Source organism: Uloborus diversus, chromosome 5 (assembly GCF_026930045.1).
Source record: "Uloborus diversus isolate 005 chromosome 5, Udiv.v.3.1, whole genome shotgun sequence".
Taxonomy (NCBI): domain Eukaryota; kingdom Metazoa; phylum Arthropoda; class Arachnida; order Araneae; family Uloboridae; genus Uloborus; species Uloborus diversus.
In genome coordinates this window covers 82,026,844-82,047,510 of record NC_072735.1, presented here as the reverse complement: position 1 = coordinate 82,047,510, position 20,667 = coordinate 82,026,844, and the positions used below count along the sequence as shown (strand labels likewise).

At 35.2% G+C, this 20,667-nt stretch overlaps 1 protein-coding gene across 1 annotated transcript in view; it reads right to left on the bottom strand.

Annotated features, from left to right (window-relative positions):
* Nucleotides 1–20,667, bottom strand: part of LOC129222987 (PHD finger protein 21A-like) — a 116,870-nt gene that overhangs the window by 57,739 nt on the left and 38,464 nt on the right. Inside the window, exon 3 of the mRNA XM_054857551.1 lies at nucleotides 2,792–2,857. Within this exon, the coding sequence (XP_054713526.1) occupies nucleotides 2,792–2,857 (66 nt within the window). The remainder of the gene's footprint in view (nucleotides 1–2,791; nucleotides 2,858–20,667) is intronic.

The window sequence follows — 20,667 nt, the reverse complement described above, 5'->3', positions numbered from 1 at the left end:
ATTTTTCTCAGTATGCTAAGTATTGTAATGTTACTTAATTTTAACTCGATATTGGATGATTTTAAGGTATATGATATTTAGTACATTTTATTATTTAAATATTTGAGTTTGGTATATAATTTACACAAACGGTCAACTTTGAAGTGCTTTTACATCATATTGGAAAAATTTTGGCTTTAATGGAATCATTAGAATTTGTATCAGTTTTGATGCTATAATGGTCAATTTCAAGGTCCGAGTTGACCCTCAAAATATTTTTTGTTATAAAAATGCTTTTGCATGAAAAAATATCTATACAAGAGGAAACTTTTCAGCATTATTGCTTAGCTTTAATTAAATTTTTATTTTTAATGAAACTACTACAACTTCTGTCAGTTTAGATGAAATAATGATCAATTTCAAGACGCGAGCGGACCTTCAAGATATTATTTGTCATAAAACTGTTTTTGCATGACAAAATATCTCTACAAAAGGCAACTTTTCCGCGCTATTGCTTAACTTTTAAAAAATTTTGATTTTTGAGGAAATTTTTATAACTTTTGTCAGTTTTGATGCAATAATGGTCAATTTCAAAGCAAAAGCGGACCCTCAAGGTATTTTTTGTTTTAAAAATGCTTTTGCATGACTAAATATCTGTACAAAACACACCTTTTCCGCACTATTACTTAGCTTTTATCCAATTTTAATTTTTTCACTCCACCCTAATATATATATATTTAAAAAAAAAAAAAAACTGCCAGTGTTACAAATATTTCAAGCATTGATCATTGTATTACTTTAGAACAGGAATATATGCATTTTCAATATATTTAGTGGAATTTTTATCATAAAAAAAGAGAAGTTACCTGGGAGTCGTTGTTGGGAAGGTGCACTCCCCAACCTAGTCTGTATTGAGGGGAGGTGCTCCCTTCCAAGAACGACACCCCTAAAACAATTAATGACTCGGTTTGAGTCATGCCTCCCCCCCCCGCCCCCTCACACGCACACGAAGGTACTACAATAAGACAGCAAACGGAAACAACTAAAAGATTGAATATCAAGGAAGCGATATAGTTATTTCTTAACATAACAAAACAATTACACAGCTCTGAACAAGCCTTCGACTAAACTTTAATTCACCAAAATTACACTTTTGTCGTGTGACCTAAATAGAAGGGAGCACAAAACATTATATGTACGAAGAAAAGTCTCTCTTTTGATTCCTTAATGGAAAAGGGTCTGTCGTCATGGCAACGACTAAGATGTCGGGGAGCAACAGGCAGGAGTATACTGAGAAAGGTTTGATAAAGTGGAGGAATGTCTAGAGCCGAGAAAGAATCATAATTTCTCGGAGAAAAATGCAGGAAAAGTTTTGGAAGAAGAGCATGAGCAACTACATCCCTTACCATCTTTACAAGATGAAAATTAGAAGCTGTATGGCAGAAGTGAGATGAGTATACACGACATTTATATGTATACTAGTAGTTAACTTCCTTCACATCCAACGCAGCGTATGTGATGGAACGCTGTTCAAATATAGTAAGGATAACGATTAGGGTTGATATTTAATCAATATTTTTAGAATAATCAAATAATATCAAACACGCCCAGGGTTTGCTTTCAATACTGATGAGTCACACAAGGCGGATCCAGCATGTTTTTTTTTTTTTGGATGGGGGGGGGAAGGGTCATTATCGAAAAGGGGCATAAATAAATGGTCTGGGTCAATTTTTCGAGATATAAGTCTCCAAAGCGTAGCTTTAAGCCCTAGAACATTGAGAGATAGACGAAGCCTTCCATTCATTCGCTTTTGTTTGCGCTGAAGCAAGAGTAAAGGCGACAGGTCTTATCTCCGGCGGAAAACATCAAATAATTTTGCCGGCGTGTACCACGTGACTACGACCTTTAATATATATATATACACACATAAATGGATGTATGATTGTATGTATATATATATATATTAAAGATTTTACAAATTTTTACACAAAAGGAAATTTTTAACATAACAAATATTGTTAAGCTCACTCACTACAAGAGAAATTTTCTACACAAATTTCATAAATTCCTTATTTACATATAGCGCAAGTTAAGTTGCATGGTAATATTCCGTTATTTTTTTAAATTTTTTTTTATTGCGTAAACCTTACACTGCCAAACTTTCACCCACGAAAATGTTCTATAGTAATTAATTTTTCATACTTCCTCTGGTATTTTTGGGTTGCTAGCCATTCTTTCCCTTTCTCGACAATAAAGCTAGAAGCAAATTGTAGGCTATGTAATGTAAAAATTATCGCAACAAACAAAAGCGTGATCACACTTCTTTCTGGAATAGGAAAAAATAACACTTGGAGTTAGAAATGTTTAAAGTTTTAGTAACCTGAAAAAAGAAAAAAAAAAAACTGAAGAAAAGAGCAGAACCTTTCTTAAAAATGAGTCTTGATGACAGCGTTAGTTTGCGATTTTTATTTTTTTTCATTTTATTTCATTTTATTTTTTTATTTAATTAAATGAAACTAACTCAACGGATCAGGGGAGGAGCATCCTTACGTTTTCGGACAACGTCATCCAGCAGGAAAGTTTTATGTTCTCATTTGTACACACAGTAGTTTTTTCAAAAGATTTCAACAAGATTTTGCGGGTGAATACAAAACAAGCCAAACTGTTTCTAGGGCCTACACTATTTCTCGTAACGTGAAACTAATGCAAACCAAGAAACTTATTGTCAACCAAACATGCACAGCACTGTAAAATGGAAAGCATTCGACTTATAGAAATTGAAAACAATTCAATTCATAGATTGGTCCATTACCTGTCTTTCGTTTAAACTATGTATTTCAAGTTGAAGGTCATGTAGTCTCTTTTGAAGCACCGGGTTCTGAAAGAAAAAGAAGAAAATGGAGTTTTCAAAAAAAAAAAAAAAAAAAAAAAATAATAATAATAAAACAAAGCAACTTATAACAAAAACACGAAAAGGAAACTGTAGTATATTAAATTATACTATTTCCTATCTATAAAAAATATCAACATACGAATTCAAACATACGATGCACCCCTCCTCCCTCTAAAAAGAGGAAGGGGGGGGGGGCAATGTTTTTAAATCTGATTTACTCCGTTTTAGGTTAGAATCTAGAATTCATTAAGAAAATGTTTTACTTCTTCCTCTTTTTTTTAAATAACATTGTGACATTTAAATAATAATTAGCAAATTATTATTACGTAACCTTTTGCTTTAAGCTCGCCCTTGAGAAACGATTTTTTAACCGACTCACATAGGAGTATTTGGCCAGTAGAACCGGACAAAAACCAAAATCCAAAAGTTTAACGAAAATTGTTTTAAACCTACTTTACTTCAAGTCAGATAACTGTTCTATCAAAGGACAGCAGTAAAAATCTCACCTGTTGCATTTTCTTTGGTGTAGGCTAGTCAGAACTTTGACATTGTTGGATCCTCTCGCTTTTGCTTTCGACGCTTTTCATGCTGTCTCCGTTTTATTGTTATTGTATTTGAATGCGATGAAATTTAGTAAAACAAACTTTTGAATATGGAAAAGGGAGGTATGTAGCTCCATCTAAAATCCTGCTTCGTTGAATTATTTCGCCTTTTGTCATTTTCTTACTCTGTGAAATTAAATCAAAATTGGGTGTTTATTTTTCACTAAAATTTTTAGAAATTAAAGTTTTTGTTTACTTTCCGGGCCGAGTCGGGCTGTACTTTTGTTATGGACATAAAATATAGACTGTCTGCTATGATATCCTGTAAAAACATCTTCTGTCTATTTCCGCCATTTTGTTTTTAAGGCGTTTAAAGTTGGTGAGTAAAAAAGGCTTAACTATTTCTAGTTCAGAGATTTTTCTTATTTCTTTATAATTTTTTCTGAAACTGTTAAGTCTTTTACCATAATATGATATATGATATCATGAAAGAATTTAAAGCCATGATACTGGATAAAAAGTGTACATTGTCGGGAGGAAAACTTGAGGAATTAGGGAAATAGGCAGATCATATTGAGTCGTGTTTTGAAGCATTTTTAAACCGAGTTCAATTGTAAAGAGGCATCTAAATGCTATATTGATGATCGTTTCTTGAAAAATAAAGAACAATGGCTAAGATATTTCATTATTGGTAGACAAAATCTGCGCAATTAGCAGAAACCATCAAAGTCCTTTCAAGAACTAAATTGTAAAACTCAAGAGCTACAAAATTAGTTACCGGTTGAAGAGAAGACAAGTGTAGTTGGTATAAGCCAGTGCACTATAAAAACTGATAAATCCAAAATCATAAAATAACTTAATTCTTTACCAACTGGATCAACCAAACTTCGAAATAACTATTATTTTCTCTATAATAATCTAACTGTTGTTATGAAATAGACACCTCAAGACGCTCTCGCAATCTTTGCAGACAGAGACTTTTCTAGAGGGCAGTGAGAAGAAATTAAAATGATAACAAAAGCAATTACCCCTAAATGTTGAATTGCAGAAAGTGTTTAGAAGGAATGTTCCCCGGATGAGGACCCTGTACGAGTAACAGATACCGTGAAAAAAGCAAACTATGGGTCCTGATATAAAAATAGGGCTATGATGGGTTGCAGCAGACACAGTATAAACAAAAATTTTAAAACAATATTGAAAACGATGCAAATATTAAACAGAGCTCGCACTGCTAGATGTAATTATTGATGGTGAAGGGAAAAAAATTACAAAATATTATTCCTTCCTCTGTTAGATTTTGTCGACCTATACGAGTTAGGTTATCATCCTATGTCTAAAAGTATACATAAATTTTTGATCCTAGGTGTTACAGTTTACCTCTCAAGCAATCCAACCAATTGCTCAGTTTTCAAAGAAGGCAGCTGTAACCCCCCGCAATACGTCCGCGCAGCATCACCGAGTATTGTGCGTTTATGAGGAGAAGAGACTTCGGAACGCCTTCCCGAAAGCAAAGCTAAGTTTAGCGCGGGGGTGATCGCTAACGCTTTCAATTGAGACAACCCTAAATTTGGCGGGCATTTAAATTTGTAAAAATGTCTTTGTGTTCTTTCTTTTCGTTTCTAGCTTCGCGTAATTGTCGTCTACGGGGAATCTATACTTTTTAAACTGAAAATTTCAGAACAAAAATATTGTATTTACAAAAAAAAGTAAGGTATTTTGTTTTCCGAATGAAACATTTCTATTAAGGATAGGCTTTCTGAATTTTGAACGATATCCTTTTAAACACTAACGTCCTATATTCGAAATTGCAAGTGCGCTGATGAAAAAAAAGGGGGGGACAGGAAAACTTCATTGCCACACAGACTGGGGCATTGAAATGCTTAAGGGTTGCGTTCCCTTTTCTTGAGGGGGGGGGTGACTCAGTAGCTCTTACGGGTTGGGTCTTTTTGATGCATCTGTATGGATTGTACAAAATTTCAGATCATATAGAGCGGATATACAGTCAGTAGATCTACAGTAGCAGTTATTTTTGAAAAATGATGAAAACATTATTCGAACAAAAGTTGCCCCCCCCTCTCCCCCCTCCTCCAAAAAAAACTTGGTTGAACCAAAGGCGGGGACTGGGCAATTGTTCCAGAAAGGATTTACATGTGAGAAATAAAAGTAAATGAGAAAACAATAAAAAATCAATCTGAAATATTTAAAGCAATTGACTATTAAAATCAAGGCTATTTCTCTAAGTATTTCATGAATATTAATGTTTAGAAATATGTAATAATTTGCGATGCGCTATAAAAAGTGTCTTTGGTTTGAATACTGTTTTAAAATTATAGGTTCGTCGGTTGGGTCCGGCTTAAGAGATGACGACTACCCCCAGGGCGAGTATTTTCAAGGAGGGGGAGGGGGAGGTAACCAACTTCGTTTCTGGGGGGGGAGGCAGAAACGAAGTTAGTTATAACACTTCAGTACACAGTAGCCTAACGTAAGCACGGATTGTCCATAAAGGACGTTACACTTCACCTTAGCCTCTCCCCTCGTCACATCTCACGCAATGTTCGATGAACATATTGCTATAACGAACGCTTGTATTTGGACCAAAATATGTGAAGTCATATTTCTTATAATCCCCTCCTTCCCCCTTGAGACTCACTGTCCGAAGTTCATGAACCCCGAACCCCCTCTCCCTACCCCTTTCAAGCGTGACATCATTTGTGAACGACTCCTTAGGTTTGCTCTAAGTCACCAAAATCGCGAGTAACAATTGTTTTAAGGGAAAAGACCAGTTTCCCCCCTCCTTCCTGGATAGCTCTAGTCACAATTTGTTTATGATCATGTATGTTTTTAATAAAGAATCATATCGCACTCCGGCAAGGAAAGTGACACAATTCAAAATCTGGGAAAACCGTACCGGCTATTGATTTAAAATCTAAATTTAATCCTTTTTCTCGACACAAAAACCGCAAAGTTAGCTCACCTAAATGGTGCCCGGGGGGGGGGGCGTAGAAACAATTTCATCAGTAATGACACATCATTAAAATTTCATAATTTGGAAGAATATTTTTCGAGCTTAAAGTATGCATTATGTATCTATACTTCAAAAACTAATTAATAAACATCACATAATAAGTTGACTGCGCATATTGTAATGTTTGAGACTAAATCACTTAAAATTACTATTGCGTCATACCTTAATTTTCTCCATTGCTGTTTTTTTTTCTTGTGGTTGAGTCAGTTTCCTTGCCAGTGTGGGATATGTTGAACAACTGAATAGGTTGACTATAGCAACGTTTCTTGATAAAAAATAACGCATTTTACATTCAGAGCCAAGGACGGATCCAAAAACTATTCAAGGGGGGGGCGATTGATTTCACACTTACCCTTTTATAAATTCGCAAACCTCCGCCCCCCCCTTTCCAAACGCCATGAAAGATCGTCTCATTTCAGTTATTTTGGGAAAAGGAGGGACTTCCTTTCTACAAAATTGCGGAGGAGTGTACCAAACCCCATCCCTTACCTTAACGCCATCAAAGGTGTCCCATTAAAGTTCCTCTTTTTTGGGGGGGGGGGAGGGGACTTCAATTTTCCAAACTTTCCTGAGAAGAGCCCTTGAACCCTATAACCCTATTTAATATCATCTAAAATCTTCTAAAATTGAGTTTTTGGAACTTTGAAATACTTCCTATACAAAGTTCAGATCTCTATCAGTAATGTGTTAAGAATAAGCTTTGTGCTACACTTTCATTTTTCAGACAGCAAGAGCTTCGTCAAACTATTGAAGATAGGCTAAAACAATTTTCAACTTCAGTATCAAAGACATGCCGTGGAAGAGTTCTGCATCTCGACTCAAGGAAGGGGCGGTCGCCCCATCGCCCCTCCCTTGTGTCCGTCCTTGTTCGGATCTGTATTAGAATACGGGCAACAAACTTTTGCCTATTTTATGATCCCCACACGTAACGCTGTTCCGTAAAAGTACTGGAAGAACTGAATTACTTTTAGAGTAATCGAAAAAACTTGAATAAAAAAAGCATGTATATTTTTTCGTATTTACAAAAATAAATAGGTTAAAACAGTAACATAAAACGTTGTTTCAGGCACTTATTCAATTATTCTGTAGATAACCATATTGGCATGTGAAAAGCTTTAATTTTTGTTTTGTTCCTTTTTTCATTTCTGAAGAATAAAAGCCATATTGGAAAAAAAAATAGTACTAAAGTATTGAAATGTGTCACACAGAGTGCAACTTACCTACTGAGGCTTCCAAAATTGTTCGTAGGCTTTAAATGTGTATGGTTAAAAATGAAGTGCCTAGGAATCGAAATAGTAGTTCAATACTTTTTCATACTGTCTCTACATGATTACATCAATTCAACATTTTTTTAAACAAAATATTGACTGTTTGAAATGGGCCAAAAATGAGGGTGACAGAGAAATATTTTCAGAAAAATTCGAAATTAAAGTTATCGTCTGTCGTTTTCTTTCTTTCTTTTTTTTTTTTGTTATTTTTTCAATGCGGTTATAGTTAAAAAATCTTTTGGCATTAATTTTTGCTTGTTCACTTTACAAATCTACTTATTATTTTAAAAATGTCTCGTATTCGCAAAGTAACAACAAACACAATTCGAAAACGCATTAATTCTTCATTATATTCGAAGTAAAACAGTTCGAAATATTGCAAAAGTAGTTCATTTATCCCTAAGCACTGTGTAATATTTAATAAACGCTTTAAAGAAGAAAATCGGATCGAAAATAAGGTGAGAAATGGTTGACCAGCAAAGTTAACAATATGCGATTAGAGATTTATAATTAGAATACCTATGAAAAACCCACGTTTGAGAGCTGTGAAAGTTTCAGCAGAATAGAAGGAAAAATTTTCCTTCCAATTTCACCTGCAACTGTTCACCGTGTTTTCAGAAAATGTTTACTTAGCGTGAAAGACAGAAAGTTTAGGATTTCCTTCGCAAAATCAATGATAAATTAACCCAAAACGTATAGAAATACACTGCAAATCTTAAAATACTTTTAAGTCGAACAATTGTCTTAGTAGCACACCTTTTTTTCGGGAAAGAAGGTGGGAGGTAATTTCTTAGAAAATTATAGAACACTCGTCTTAGCGCGATAACGATGGCCAATTGCAACAATTCTCAGTGTTGGTCTGAAGCCTCATCCCCAAAAGACGCATATAGAATCTTCCGATACCACGTGTTGGGGGCGTGGCCAAGTCTCAACTAGTGAAAAACGGACAATACATTTTTCACGGTAATTTTCATGAGTGGATTGTAGCAGATGCAGACTAAACAGACACTTAGGAAATCCTATCCCCCAACTAAAGATGTGGTAGTAGACCAACGCAGCTCTACAGAACAAAGTCGTTTTCCATAGAAGGAGTAAATATGATGATCGCAAGACGCAAGCATGCAGTAATAAATACTAGATAAGCAACCGTTTAATTGCAATAAGTCTATAGAAGAGAAAAAAAAGATAATAATTTTCTAAGAGATATCTTTTTCAATTTAAATAAACACCTTATTTTGATCGAGTAGCAAGTTTCAATGCATTATATGACAAAAAATCGCATCAAATAATTTTGTCCGGTTTTTTGATACAAATACTCCTATGTGCGACTTCAAAAAAAGAGGCTATGATTTGCCCTCACTGACAACCCACCAAATCCTGAGTTAAACATTAATTTAACAAAACACGAGAAAGTTTTTAAAACTAAACCTACTCAGTTACGTTGGGTAGTAATTTATAGGAGGCACAGACTTTAAATATTTATTAAAAACTAGCTGTACCCGACGCGCGTTGCTACGCCAACAAAAAAATACATCATTATACTGATTTTCATGACAATCGGTTGAACGGGGCAGAAGTTGCTACTCTGCAGTGCCACCTGGTGGCGAGTGGCTTCAATGAGCATATTATGCACCTTCTCCATGGAAAAATACATATATATAGCAATTTTCATAATAATCGGTCCAGGTATCAAGTGAAGCCGTGATTATACTCAAATTTTGTACTCACGCAGTTTGCAAGATCAATCAATCGCTAAAAATATCAAATAGAAAAAGTTTTAAATCCCCCCGTTGCATGAAAAGTCATAAAACAATAAAGAAAGAATTTATTTGTTCAAACTCAAGAAAAATGGCAACCGCTAACTTCTTATTAATGAGATCTTTCACGCGAATTAATTTCTGCAGCCGATAATTTTATTCGTATTTATCCAATGGATTGTGACTTAAATTGGAATAAAAAAGGAACTATTGATCGAATTTTTTTTCGAACTGGTCTATTAACATTCCCAGTACCAAAAATAACAAACGGTGAAAGTTTCAGCCAAATCTGCCGGGTAGTTTTTGAGTTCATGGATGACATACAGACAAACATTCATTTATATATACATATAGATTAAGAGATCGTATATAATTAGTTAGGTATTAAAATAATTCATCGTATAGTAATTTAAATCAGTGTTTATTTTATAATTGGGTGTTTAGTTTAGTTGATTTTTGTCACTGCCGTAACTACGTACCGCACGACCCCGCAATGCTGGGGGCCCGAAAATTTTTGAGCTTCTTTTTCATTAAATTTTATAAAAAAATTCCGTAAATGAAACTTAGTTTGAAAAGCTTATATTGGTTCTGGGGCTCCCTAGAACCCCAGAACCTATCGACGTAGAACCCCCGGTTAAGATATCGGGGGCCCCATGCCAGACATTTTTCCGGGGTCCTCTTGTAGCCAAACATTACAATTTTTGCCATTTGCTTAAACAGTTTTAGCCAATTTGGGGCTCCCAAATAGCGGGGGCCCTAGGCCATGGCCTATTCAGTAATTGGTCCATAAGTGGAAAAAAGGGAGTCCACGGCTCACCTTCCATGTGCGAAAACCAAACCTTGGGATGGCACTGAGCAAAAAGTGGAGAAAAAGGAAAATCCCTGAAAAAAAAGAGGGGGGGGGGGGAGAAAGAAAAAGTCCTGACCGTAAGGGATCCTCAAAAAGACAGTCAAGAGAAGTTTTTTGTGTAGGACCTGGAATGGGAGAAAGGAAGGGGGGGGGGGGGGAGTCGGCAAGGGTCAAAAAATTTTTAAGATTTGTTTTTATTCGATTTTATTAATTTTTTCGATAAATAAAACTTGATTTGAAAAGCTTATATTGGTTTGGGCCCCCGCTAGGGCTATAATATCATTCAAGACCGTCTAAAATTGAGTTTTTGAATCAATAGTAAACAGAGTCCGGGGGAGAGCCCTGAATGGTCCACGTTTGCTTTTCCATGGCTTTTATTTCGAAAAATTTTCGGGGGAGGGACTCGAATCCTCCGTCATCCCAATATAATCAAAAATCGTTTAAAATTTGGGGCTTTGAAACTTTGATTAAAAAAAATCCCGGGAGAGCCCCGGAACCTTATCTTTCTTGTCAGGTCATCAAAGGCAATTCAATTTTAGGAGTTCAATTTTGAAAAATTCCCGGGGGAGAGCCTTCGAACCCCCATTTCTTTAAAATTATTAAAAATCATCTAAAATTGCATTTTAGGAGCTTCAATGTCAAAAAAATTCCTGAAGATCTTTCATCCCCTTCCCTTTATATAACATCCTAAAAACGAATTTATGCACCACTTTCAATGCTGTTAGGGCAAGAAATGAGGGGGTTTGGAACTTTGCCCCGAAATTTTACGAAATCGAAGATTCAAAAAGGTAACTTAATGATGGCAAACAATCGCATTTTAAATACTTTAATTTCGAAAAATTACAAAAAAGGTCCACAAAACTTTCCCTTTTTTTAATATTGCGTTTTTAGAACTTCAATTTCGAAAATTCTGGGGCAGAGTTCCCAATTTAATCCTTTCTTCTAACGTCATCAAAGGTGGCCACAACTGCATTTTAAAGAGTTCCATAGAAAAAGTTCTGGGGCAGAGTCCCCCCCAATTTAATTCCGTCTTCTAACGTCTTCAAAAGTGGCATACAACTGCATTTTCAGAAGTTCCACTAATAAAAATTCCTTGTGGCCGATCCCTGATACCGTTTCATTAAATTAACAAAGATTTATCCAAAATTACATTTTTGGTACTTTAATATGATGAGATTTTCGGAAGGGTCCCTAACTCTTCCCCAAAGGTGGTACATAATCACGTGTGTAAAAACTTTCGTAAAATTTACGGGTAAGACCCCCAAACCTTCCATTCTCCTAACATCACTGAAGAACGTTTAAAATTGCTATTTTGGAAATTCAGAAAACTCCTATAGGCAGAGTTCCGAATCTCATCCTTTCAACTAAAGTCTTCAAAGAGGCTTATTTCATTCTTAGAAGCTCAATTTTGAAAAATTTCCGGGGATAACCCCCGAGCGCCGTTGTTCTAACATCATCAAAGATTGTTCTAATCTATAGTTGGTTTTAGTCTAAATCTAAAGTTTTTTTTTTTTTTCAAACTTCAATAATAATTGCAGGAAGAGAGTCACTGGCCTCACATATGTCACATTATGTTACAAATAAAAAAATATTAAATAAAAACAACAAACCTGACTGCATAAAAACTAAAAAAACTAAAAAGAAAAAAGTATAAGCGCAGTAGTTTAGAATGTTATTAAGTACTACTGATTAACCACATCATTGAAATAGTTTTATTACCGTACAACAGATAAGACAAATCATAAATTCAAAAGCAGAATAGAAGGATCAACAGTCGGAGCCCATTTAAATTTAACAGGGTTCCTTGATTCAGAAAGGAACGGGCCCCGACTGTTGATCCTATTATTCTGCTTTTGAATTTATGATTTGTCTTATCTGTGTACGGTTATAAAACTATTTCAATGGTGTAGTTAATCTCAGTAGTACTTAATAACATTCTAAACTACTGCGCTTATACTTTTTTCTTTTTAGTTTTTTTAGTTTTTACGCAGTCAGGTTTTTTGTTTTTATTTAATAATTTTTTATTTTACGCTTTTTAGTTAATTTTCATTGACTTGATTATTATGATTATAAGACGGTACATTTTACAATCTTGTCATTTCATTGAGAGAGTTTGTATCGTGAGGTTTATTAAGTAACTTGCGGTGGTCAAAACTTCTGATAATTAGTCCCTATAGGGACCTAACTCGGCATAAAGCTACACATGCTTGAACTTTAGCAAAAATGCGCGAACTTAAGTCAACCACAGCACAGCTATATAAACAGCCTGTGTAACTCATGATGAAGCAAAATCGGAAACGTCGTCAGACAAATCTTTCTCGCAAAACTAAAAAAGCCTGTCAAGAAAGTACATGTCGCGAAACAGTCCCTTGAATCAGGGAAAAAACAAATGCAACATGTTAAAGATGAAAATCGAATTAGTAAGACTAAATTTCTTTTGGTGCTTATTGCACGGGTTTATTTTGATGAGGACTACAATCTGAGTGTCTTGCCTCCTTTACACTGTTAAAACTACAGGATGCATTCGGCACCTTTCAGGGGAGAAGAACGCTTGTTCACCAGCGGCACCCAATACGGAGGCCGAAATCGCACCTCTAAATAGGGTGAAAAACAGGCACCTTTTAAAAACTAGACAGCCGGAGTGAAAAAAAGGAACCTTCGGAGAGAGAAATGGCACCCTTACTATAGATCCTCCTCCTCCCTCCCCCGTATTGTGTATGCGTTTTTTGAATACAGTTGTGTATTTTTTTTTTTTCTTTTTTTAAGTTTTGTTTTTGAATTTATGTTATTCTACGTTTTGGACATTTTCACATTGAACTCGGTATTGGGAATGATTAAAACATGTAATTACAGCATTTGATCATATTTCAGATATCTTTGAAGATTAAATTAAAACCTCTTTGAACAAGTATAATGCAGTCATGGATAAGTTTTTCAAAGCTACTTTCATAAAAAAAAAATAATTAAAAATGGACTGCCGAAAAAGAGAAAAAAACGAAAGACAAAAATAAATTTTAAAGTAAATTATTTATTTATTTATTTATTTATTTTTTAATTTGGCTTTGCAAGACTTGTTTTTGATGTTTTAATTTAAGCGTTATATTGTTTAATTCAATTAAATAAAGAGGGAGGAGCCAAGCTTTTCAGCGAAAGTTCTTTTTTTTTTTTTTTTTAATAACTTTTCTTACACCGGTTTTATTTAGGCTTAGAAAATATTATTAAAAAACAACTTTGATGCAGAACACGTACATAGAAGGATTTTTTTATTTGATCCTTTTTCAAAGCATTTAACATTAACATCTATTGAGTGAAAGATAAAACTAATTATTTATTTTTAAAAAACTATTACTAATCACTACCCGGCACTGCTTGAGTATTATCAATACCACATTTCGCCTATCTACACGATCGTGGAGAAAACAAATAACTCCCATCATTTATAATTGATTTTATCGTTTTTTTTTTTACTTACATCAGCGACGAAGTTGGCGATGATCAGACGATCGGACGTAGACTTGTGAAAGGAAGAGTCAGGCGCGGATTCGGGGGGGGGGGGGGGGGGGCATGTGGCTTTTGAAATTTTCCTTTCAGTGATCAAAGACAGCATAAAGCTGTGTTTAGGGGACTTATCTTTCCAAAAATTTTCAACAGACCTTTTTCTGCTCAAAAATCACACTTATGAACCCTCCAGAAATGCCCCCCTCTATAACCAGAAATTGGATCCGCCCTTGATACAAGATATGAACATAGATATATTGTTTTTTTACATCAATAGATAACATTACGTCAAGAGGGACACCAATTCAAACAGGTTAATTCTCAGATTCAATTTATCCAATTATTTTAATAATCAAGATGTATATGTTAACTGTAAATTTAAATATTAGATACTTATTGGTCAAAGCAAACAATTACTGTGCATCATCAACGAACCCATGCAAGGGTTAAGTTTAAAATTTTAAGTAGAGGGGGGGGGGGATAACCCACTACCAAGTTTTTTATACAGAATGGATAACCAATTTTTGAAAGGGAGGAAAGGTAGCAATATTATCTATACCAGCGGATCCCAAACTTTCCCGATTCGCAGCACCTCTTGAAGAAATTTGAATTTCCTCACGGCACCCTAGTTTATTTTTTTTACATATGCATCTATTTTTATATCACCTGATCACACCTTATTTCTCCCTTCGTTACACCAGGGGCCGAGGAACCCTTGATCTGTACTATTAAACCGGTGTCTGTAACCCTATCCTGACAGTCTACCAGATCAATATTAAAACCTTTGAATACAGAACATCCAGAGGAGGTCATTCGTTCAGTTTCACCCCTCAAAATCTTACAGAATCTGACACTCTGAGGATATTCAGAGACAATATCATTAAAATCATCAATAGTCACCCGCTGCAGGCGAAGCACCCCACGTATTACAATCCTTCGCACAGTTGTAAACGCTTGATTCCAACGGGAAACTCCCGTTTTAGTTTTTTTTTTTCTCCAGACTTTTCGTTTCCACCTTTAAAGGGGGTAAAAATCTTGATAGTTTCAACATACAATTTTTGACCTATCCCATAGCTTCGGCATCGTCTGTTTCAGTATTTTAGTGTGTGAGTAGACGAGATTTATGTTTCCTTACCCCCCCCCCCCCATTTCACCGATCGTTGCCCCCCCTCGTTGCATTAACCAAAAGATTTCCCTTTAATTTTCACTGTAAAATCGACGGAAAATTCAGCAGATTGAAGGAATCTTAATGCGGTCTATTGGTTACGAACTCGTCCAAGGGTGTTGACAGAATCATATGCAGGGGATTCAGTCGCATGTAAATTCTTTTTTAAAAATTGCTAGAGTTTTTTTTTTTTTTTTTTGCTTTTTTTTTAAATTATTTTCTCAAACTCATTTCTTTATTTAATTATTTACTTTATTTATTAAGCAATCACAAATTGCTTATTATCCTTACCAAAAACTGATGCTGCTCATGCTTTGATTTTTTATATTACCATGCCAGCGGTTGTTTTTAATATTAATTAAGAGAGAGGAACTTTCGTCGACACAGTAACAAATCGTCTGCGGTTTGATTTTATTTAAATTTTTTTCAGGGCTTAACTCAAGCAGACTTAACGTTACAAAAAAAAGGGGGGGGGGGTTTCACGTCAAATTACATTCTTTCAGGAAAAAATACCTGTATAGATGAACTTCAACAGTAAAACTTCATCTGAGTACAAAATTTCCAGATGACTTATTCCCGTCTCTTAAGATTGACGAGAAATAAAAATATGTACGGTTATAGTCCAGTAACCTTTCCGCCTGAAAGGGGCGGGGAAGAGGGTTTACCTTGCGTCAAATCCGGTAGTTCTGATTTTTTGCCGAGTTTTTTATGATATTGCTGGTGTAATAAATAATCCAAGTTTGTGACATCGAGCGCCGAACGCAACCTAGTTAAAAATCGGAAAAACCGTGAAATTTCGCTTTTTTCTGTAGTTTTTGGCGGTTTTAAGCTTTAAACGCATAGTTTTTCAATAACACCTTTAGCCCAGTCAATGAGTGCTCAAAACAGGGGTGTAGCGTGCATGGAATATGCGATAATTTTTGACTTCAGAATATTGTTAGGGATAGTTAGTAAGTAAACATACTAAAAGTCCCCGATCCTGGGGGGTGAGCTAAAGGTGGGAGGGAGGGGGGAAGAAAATTTTGGGTTTTTAGAGAAATGTCGGAAACGGTGGAAAAAACGCGTTTAAAAATAAAAATTCAAGCAAAATAAACTTACTATGAAACTGTTTCTACATATGTGTGTCAAATTTCCAATAACTTTCCGGGTATATGTTATGAAAAATCGATGATTTTCGGAAAAATTCTCTCTTTTTGTCAAACATTTAATCCTAGTGCCTCCCAGGACCAATATTCTTGAAAATTATCAACGGCAAAGTTGTAGAGCTTTAAATTTCCTTCAATTTGATATGCTATTTTGTTAGATTTTATTCTATGAATCAAATGTTACAGAATTTCAAACACGCACTTTCATGGCAAAAAATGGAACACTTGCCATTCAAAAATTTCAAACTGACTCGAAAGGCTTTCTTCAATGAATTCGACATTCTTGATGGACAATAAAGAAGTATTTGTGGATTATTACAACACAAATGATGTTTAAGGGTTGGGGGAGGAGGGTCGTAAAATTGTGACTGTGACATGGGGGAGGGAAAGAGTAAGAAGTGTGACATCAAGCATTTTTAAATACGAATATTATAAAAATTAGTTTATGAAAAGTACTTTGTGACAATTGGGGAGGGGGTCAAAAATGTTGAGAAAAAGTGTAACATCATTTATGGACAGCCCCTTACCAAGATTTGCAGAACTACGTATATGCAGTATGCATTAGCTCTATACCAATTGCATTATTTAACGAAAATGAATTGAGTCACCATTAAGTTCCTAGCTACAGGTTAACTTGGTGGTACGGCAGAGTTAGAGATCAGTCTTGATGTTAGTAGCTACTTTGATAAATGATCTGTAACGAAAGTCATTGAGGGAATTTTCTGTCCCTGGAGAACCATACCATGAGAGATACATATGTCCCCCAGCTGCCTCAATGGATTCAGGGGAAGAAGAACTGTTGATATGTACCTTAGATACATGTTGTATGATTTTAGATTTTTGGCAGAATGTTGTGATCAGTGGGGGATTTGGCTAACAAGAGGACAACCAGGAGTACTTCCTCTCAAATGATAGCTACCGAAGAATTTTGCCATCTGATCCATCTTCGCAATATCAACGTCAACATCACCTAAAGCTCGGAGCGTATTTGTCTCATTTTTCAACAGCTTCGTCATTAGCGGGGATTTGTCAGCTGACTGTTATTATGAAAGTTCGATAGAAACCTTCTTGTTTGAAAGTCGTTTCAATTTTCTAACTGACGTTGATGTACATATGGTTTATACGGTCGTCTCTTTTCGCCTTACAGTTTTGTAGACCATAGGTATCCTCAGTAACAACAAAATTCAAATTTAATTAAATCAATGTCGTTTTCGATTTCCATAAACAGTATGTATAGTATTGACTTTCTGCACGTCTTCAGTTTACCTATTCATACTGCATACACGTAATTTTGCAAATCTTCTCCCAATATCTTGGTAAAGGGCTGTCAATAAATAATGTCACACTTTTTTTCAACATTTTCAACCCTCTACCTCCCCCCTCCCTTCCTTTTGTCACAAAATTCGTTTTACAAGCTACTTTTCAAAAACATATTCGTATTAAAAAATGCTTGATGTCACACTTCTTATTTTTCCCTTCCCCCTTGTCACAAAGTCGCAATTTCACGACCCCCCCCCCCCCCCACCCATATCTTAAACATCATTTGTGTTGTAGTAATCCACAAATACTTCTTCATTGTCCATCAGGATTGTCGAATTCATTGAAAAAAGAGGAAGTGCGCGATCCTTTCGAGTCAGTTTGAAATTTGTAAATGGCAAGTGTTCCATTTTTTGCCATGAAAGTGCGTGTTTGAAATTCTGTAACTTTTGATTGGTTGAATAAAATATAACAAAGTAGCATATCAAATTGAAGGAAATTTAAAGCTCTACAACTTTGTCAGTGACAAGTTTCACGAATACTGACCTTGGGAGGCGCTAGGAGCAAATGTTTGACAAAAAAGAGAGAATTTTTCCGAAAATCATCGATTTTTCATAACATATACGAGGAAAATTATTGGAAATTTGACAAATATGTATGGAAACAATTTCATAGTAAGTTTATTTAGCTTGAATTTTTATTTTAAACGCTTTTTTTCCACCGTTTCCTACATTTTCTCAAAAAACCCAAAATTTTCTTCCCCCCTCCCTTTCACCTTTAGCTCACCCCCCAGGGTCGGGACTTTCAGTATGTTTACTTACTAACTACCCCTAACAATATTCTGAAGTCAAAAATTATCGCATATTCCATGCACGCTACAATGTGTTCATTGACTGGACTACTTTAATTAACGTTTTTAAAGTAGACTAAATTTGCTACAATAAGAATCCAGAACCATTTTTTTAAACCATTTTTTTCGAGTTATAGCCTTCGAAAGTTTATGATTTTTTTTTTTTTTTGAAATTGCAATTTTTCGCAATATTTTGCGGTTCTAAGTCAATTTTGACCCTGTTTCTTTAGAACCCCCCCCCCCCCCCCCCTGTAGACCTCTCATCACGTTCTAGTGGTTTCTGAAAAGATTTGAGGGCCCCTAAGCATGTTCCCACCTTCCTCCTCTCATTTTCCATACATTCACTTCTACATCTGCTATATTATGGAAGCCTTTTATGTTTTATTATGGGATATTAAAATAAAAAATGAAAAGGTTCGAAACATGTGATGTTTAATCTTAAGCTCTAACATGAATAGTCAAATAAAACGCACAACAAGATCTAATAGATGCATCAATTAAGTTAATTTTTTAATCAATTATTCAGTTGAGTTACCAATGTAATCATTAAGTTATTTAGCCCTCTTGGATGACCCCAGTTGAGGTTTGTCCGTATCTGCCTCGTCAAATCGTGATGGCATATTCTTATCAAGGGTTGGCGATCTATCTTCGATGTTTTGTGCCCACAAGACATATTCCGTGTTAAAATCGGGAAGATCGTCGCCTTCTGAGGAATCGATATGTTTCTAATTCAACATCTAGTTGAGTCATTCCATGTCAAGTGACCTAGAGATCCCCACTCGACCATCTCCGATTTGGATGAAATTTTATAGAGGAGTAGAGATGCCATTGAAACTAATCTATGCAAATTTTCAGCTTCCTAGATCCAAATCCTAAGGATCTAGGATCTCCGCAAAATGTGATCCAAGATGGTGGATTAGCTTTTTGTGCCAAATTTCTAAGTTTACACCAAGTTTACAGGAAATTTTATTACACTGGAAGTCTCGTTTTTTTTTTTTCCTTATTCAAAAAAACACCATCGAAGAAAAAAACTTTATTTGTAAGGGAAAAATGTGTTCTTTCTAATGGTATAAACGAAAAGAAGATGCGAGGTGACAAACTTGAGCTATAGCGTATTGAAAATGGGCTAATTTTCACTTGAACGGTTTTGATAGCCACTTTGAATCTCAATATATTCTAGAAAATAGATATTTAAGCTCTGTAACTATAACCCATTAAAAACAAGCACTTTTACAATGGAATCACGCAGTACGAGCTTTTGAATTATTTTTGTTCAGATTTTATGACAACTTAAAATCCAGGAAAAAAATTTCCCGTCGCGCTTTTTCACAAGTTCACGCTCATGCTACACAAAATCTAACGAGCTCATATTCACAAAAATACTTGAATATACTAACGGTCAAACATACTTGAAGCGCCTAAAATTTCAGGGTTCCAGTGTAATAAAATTTCCTGCAAACTTGGTGTAAATTTGAAAATTTGGCACAAAAAGCTAATCCGCCATCTTGGATCACATTTTTCTGAGATCCTAGATCCTCAGGATTTGGATCTAGGAAGCTGAAAATTTACATAGGTTAGTTTCAAAGGCATCTCTACGCCTCTATAAAATTTCATCCAAATCGGAGATGGTCGAGTGGGGACGATTTGAAAAATTAGGTCAGTTGACATGGAATGACTCATTGTGGTACGTTGTCACAGGAGGATCCACTGCAGTGCATGCACAAGGATGAGCATTTCATTCCCGCCTTCCTGAAGCTGTAAGCAATCTCACAACCTTTCTGGCAGCTGCAAGGAATCATCCGCAGGAGATGTTGTGGTACAAAAAAGTACTAAGAGCTCCGAGCGTCTTTGAAGAGCTAAGTTACACTCATCACCCAGTAAATTTAGGCAAAAAATAGGGTCGATGCACTACAAATTTATAATTAGCTGAATTTTTCAGAATTAGTTCGTCATAGCATATAGAGTAAATCCTTAAAAGACCCCTAAGATCCCACGTGAGCTTCCATCCCAAAGGGTAGATCGAAGATGGCCGCCTAGTACTTTTTGTTTTCCTTAATAGTCGGTCAAAAATGAAAATTTTTCAGTTCTAAAAGAAGCTGTAGGGTCTAGAAATAATATTGTTCGGATACATAACTTAAAATAACCAAAAAGATTTTTTCAAACATTTGTTTTGACGCCAAACACTGAAATTTCTGTGTAACATGCAGTAGAACGCATAAGATACAAAAATAAATATATTTTTTACATTTTTTGGGTTATTTTTCAAAAAATATTTTACCGCATATATTAGTCAATAGTTGTTCTTTTTCAGCTTTAAAAAATGCTATTTGAATTGGTGCTTGTATTTTACCGACATTTTCCCATAAAAAGCTATAAACACATATGATCTGCAAATTGTGTTTTTTGTCCGAAATGCAAAGTTTTCGGTGTGAAAATTC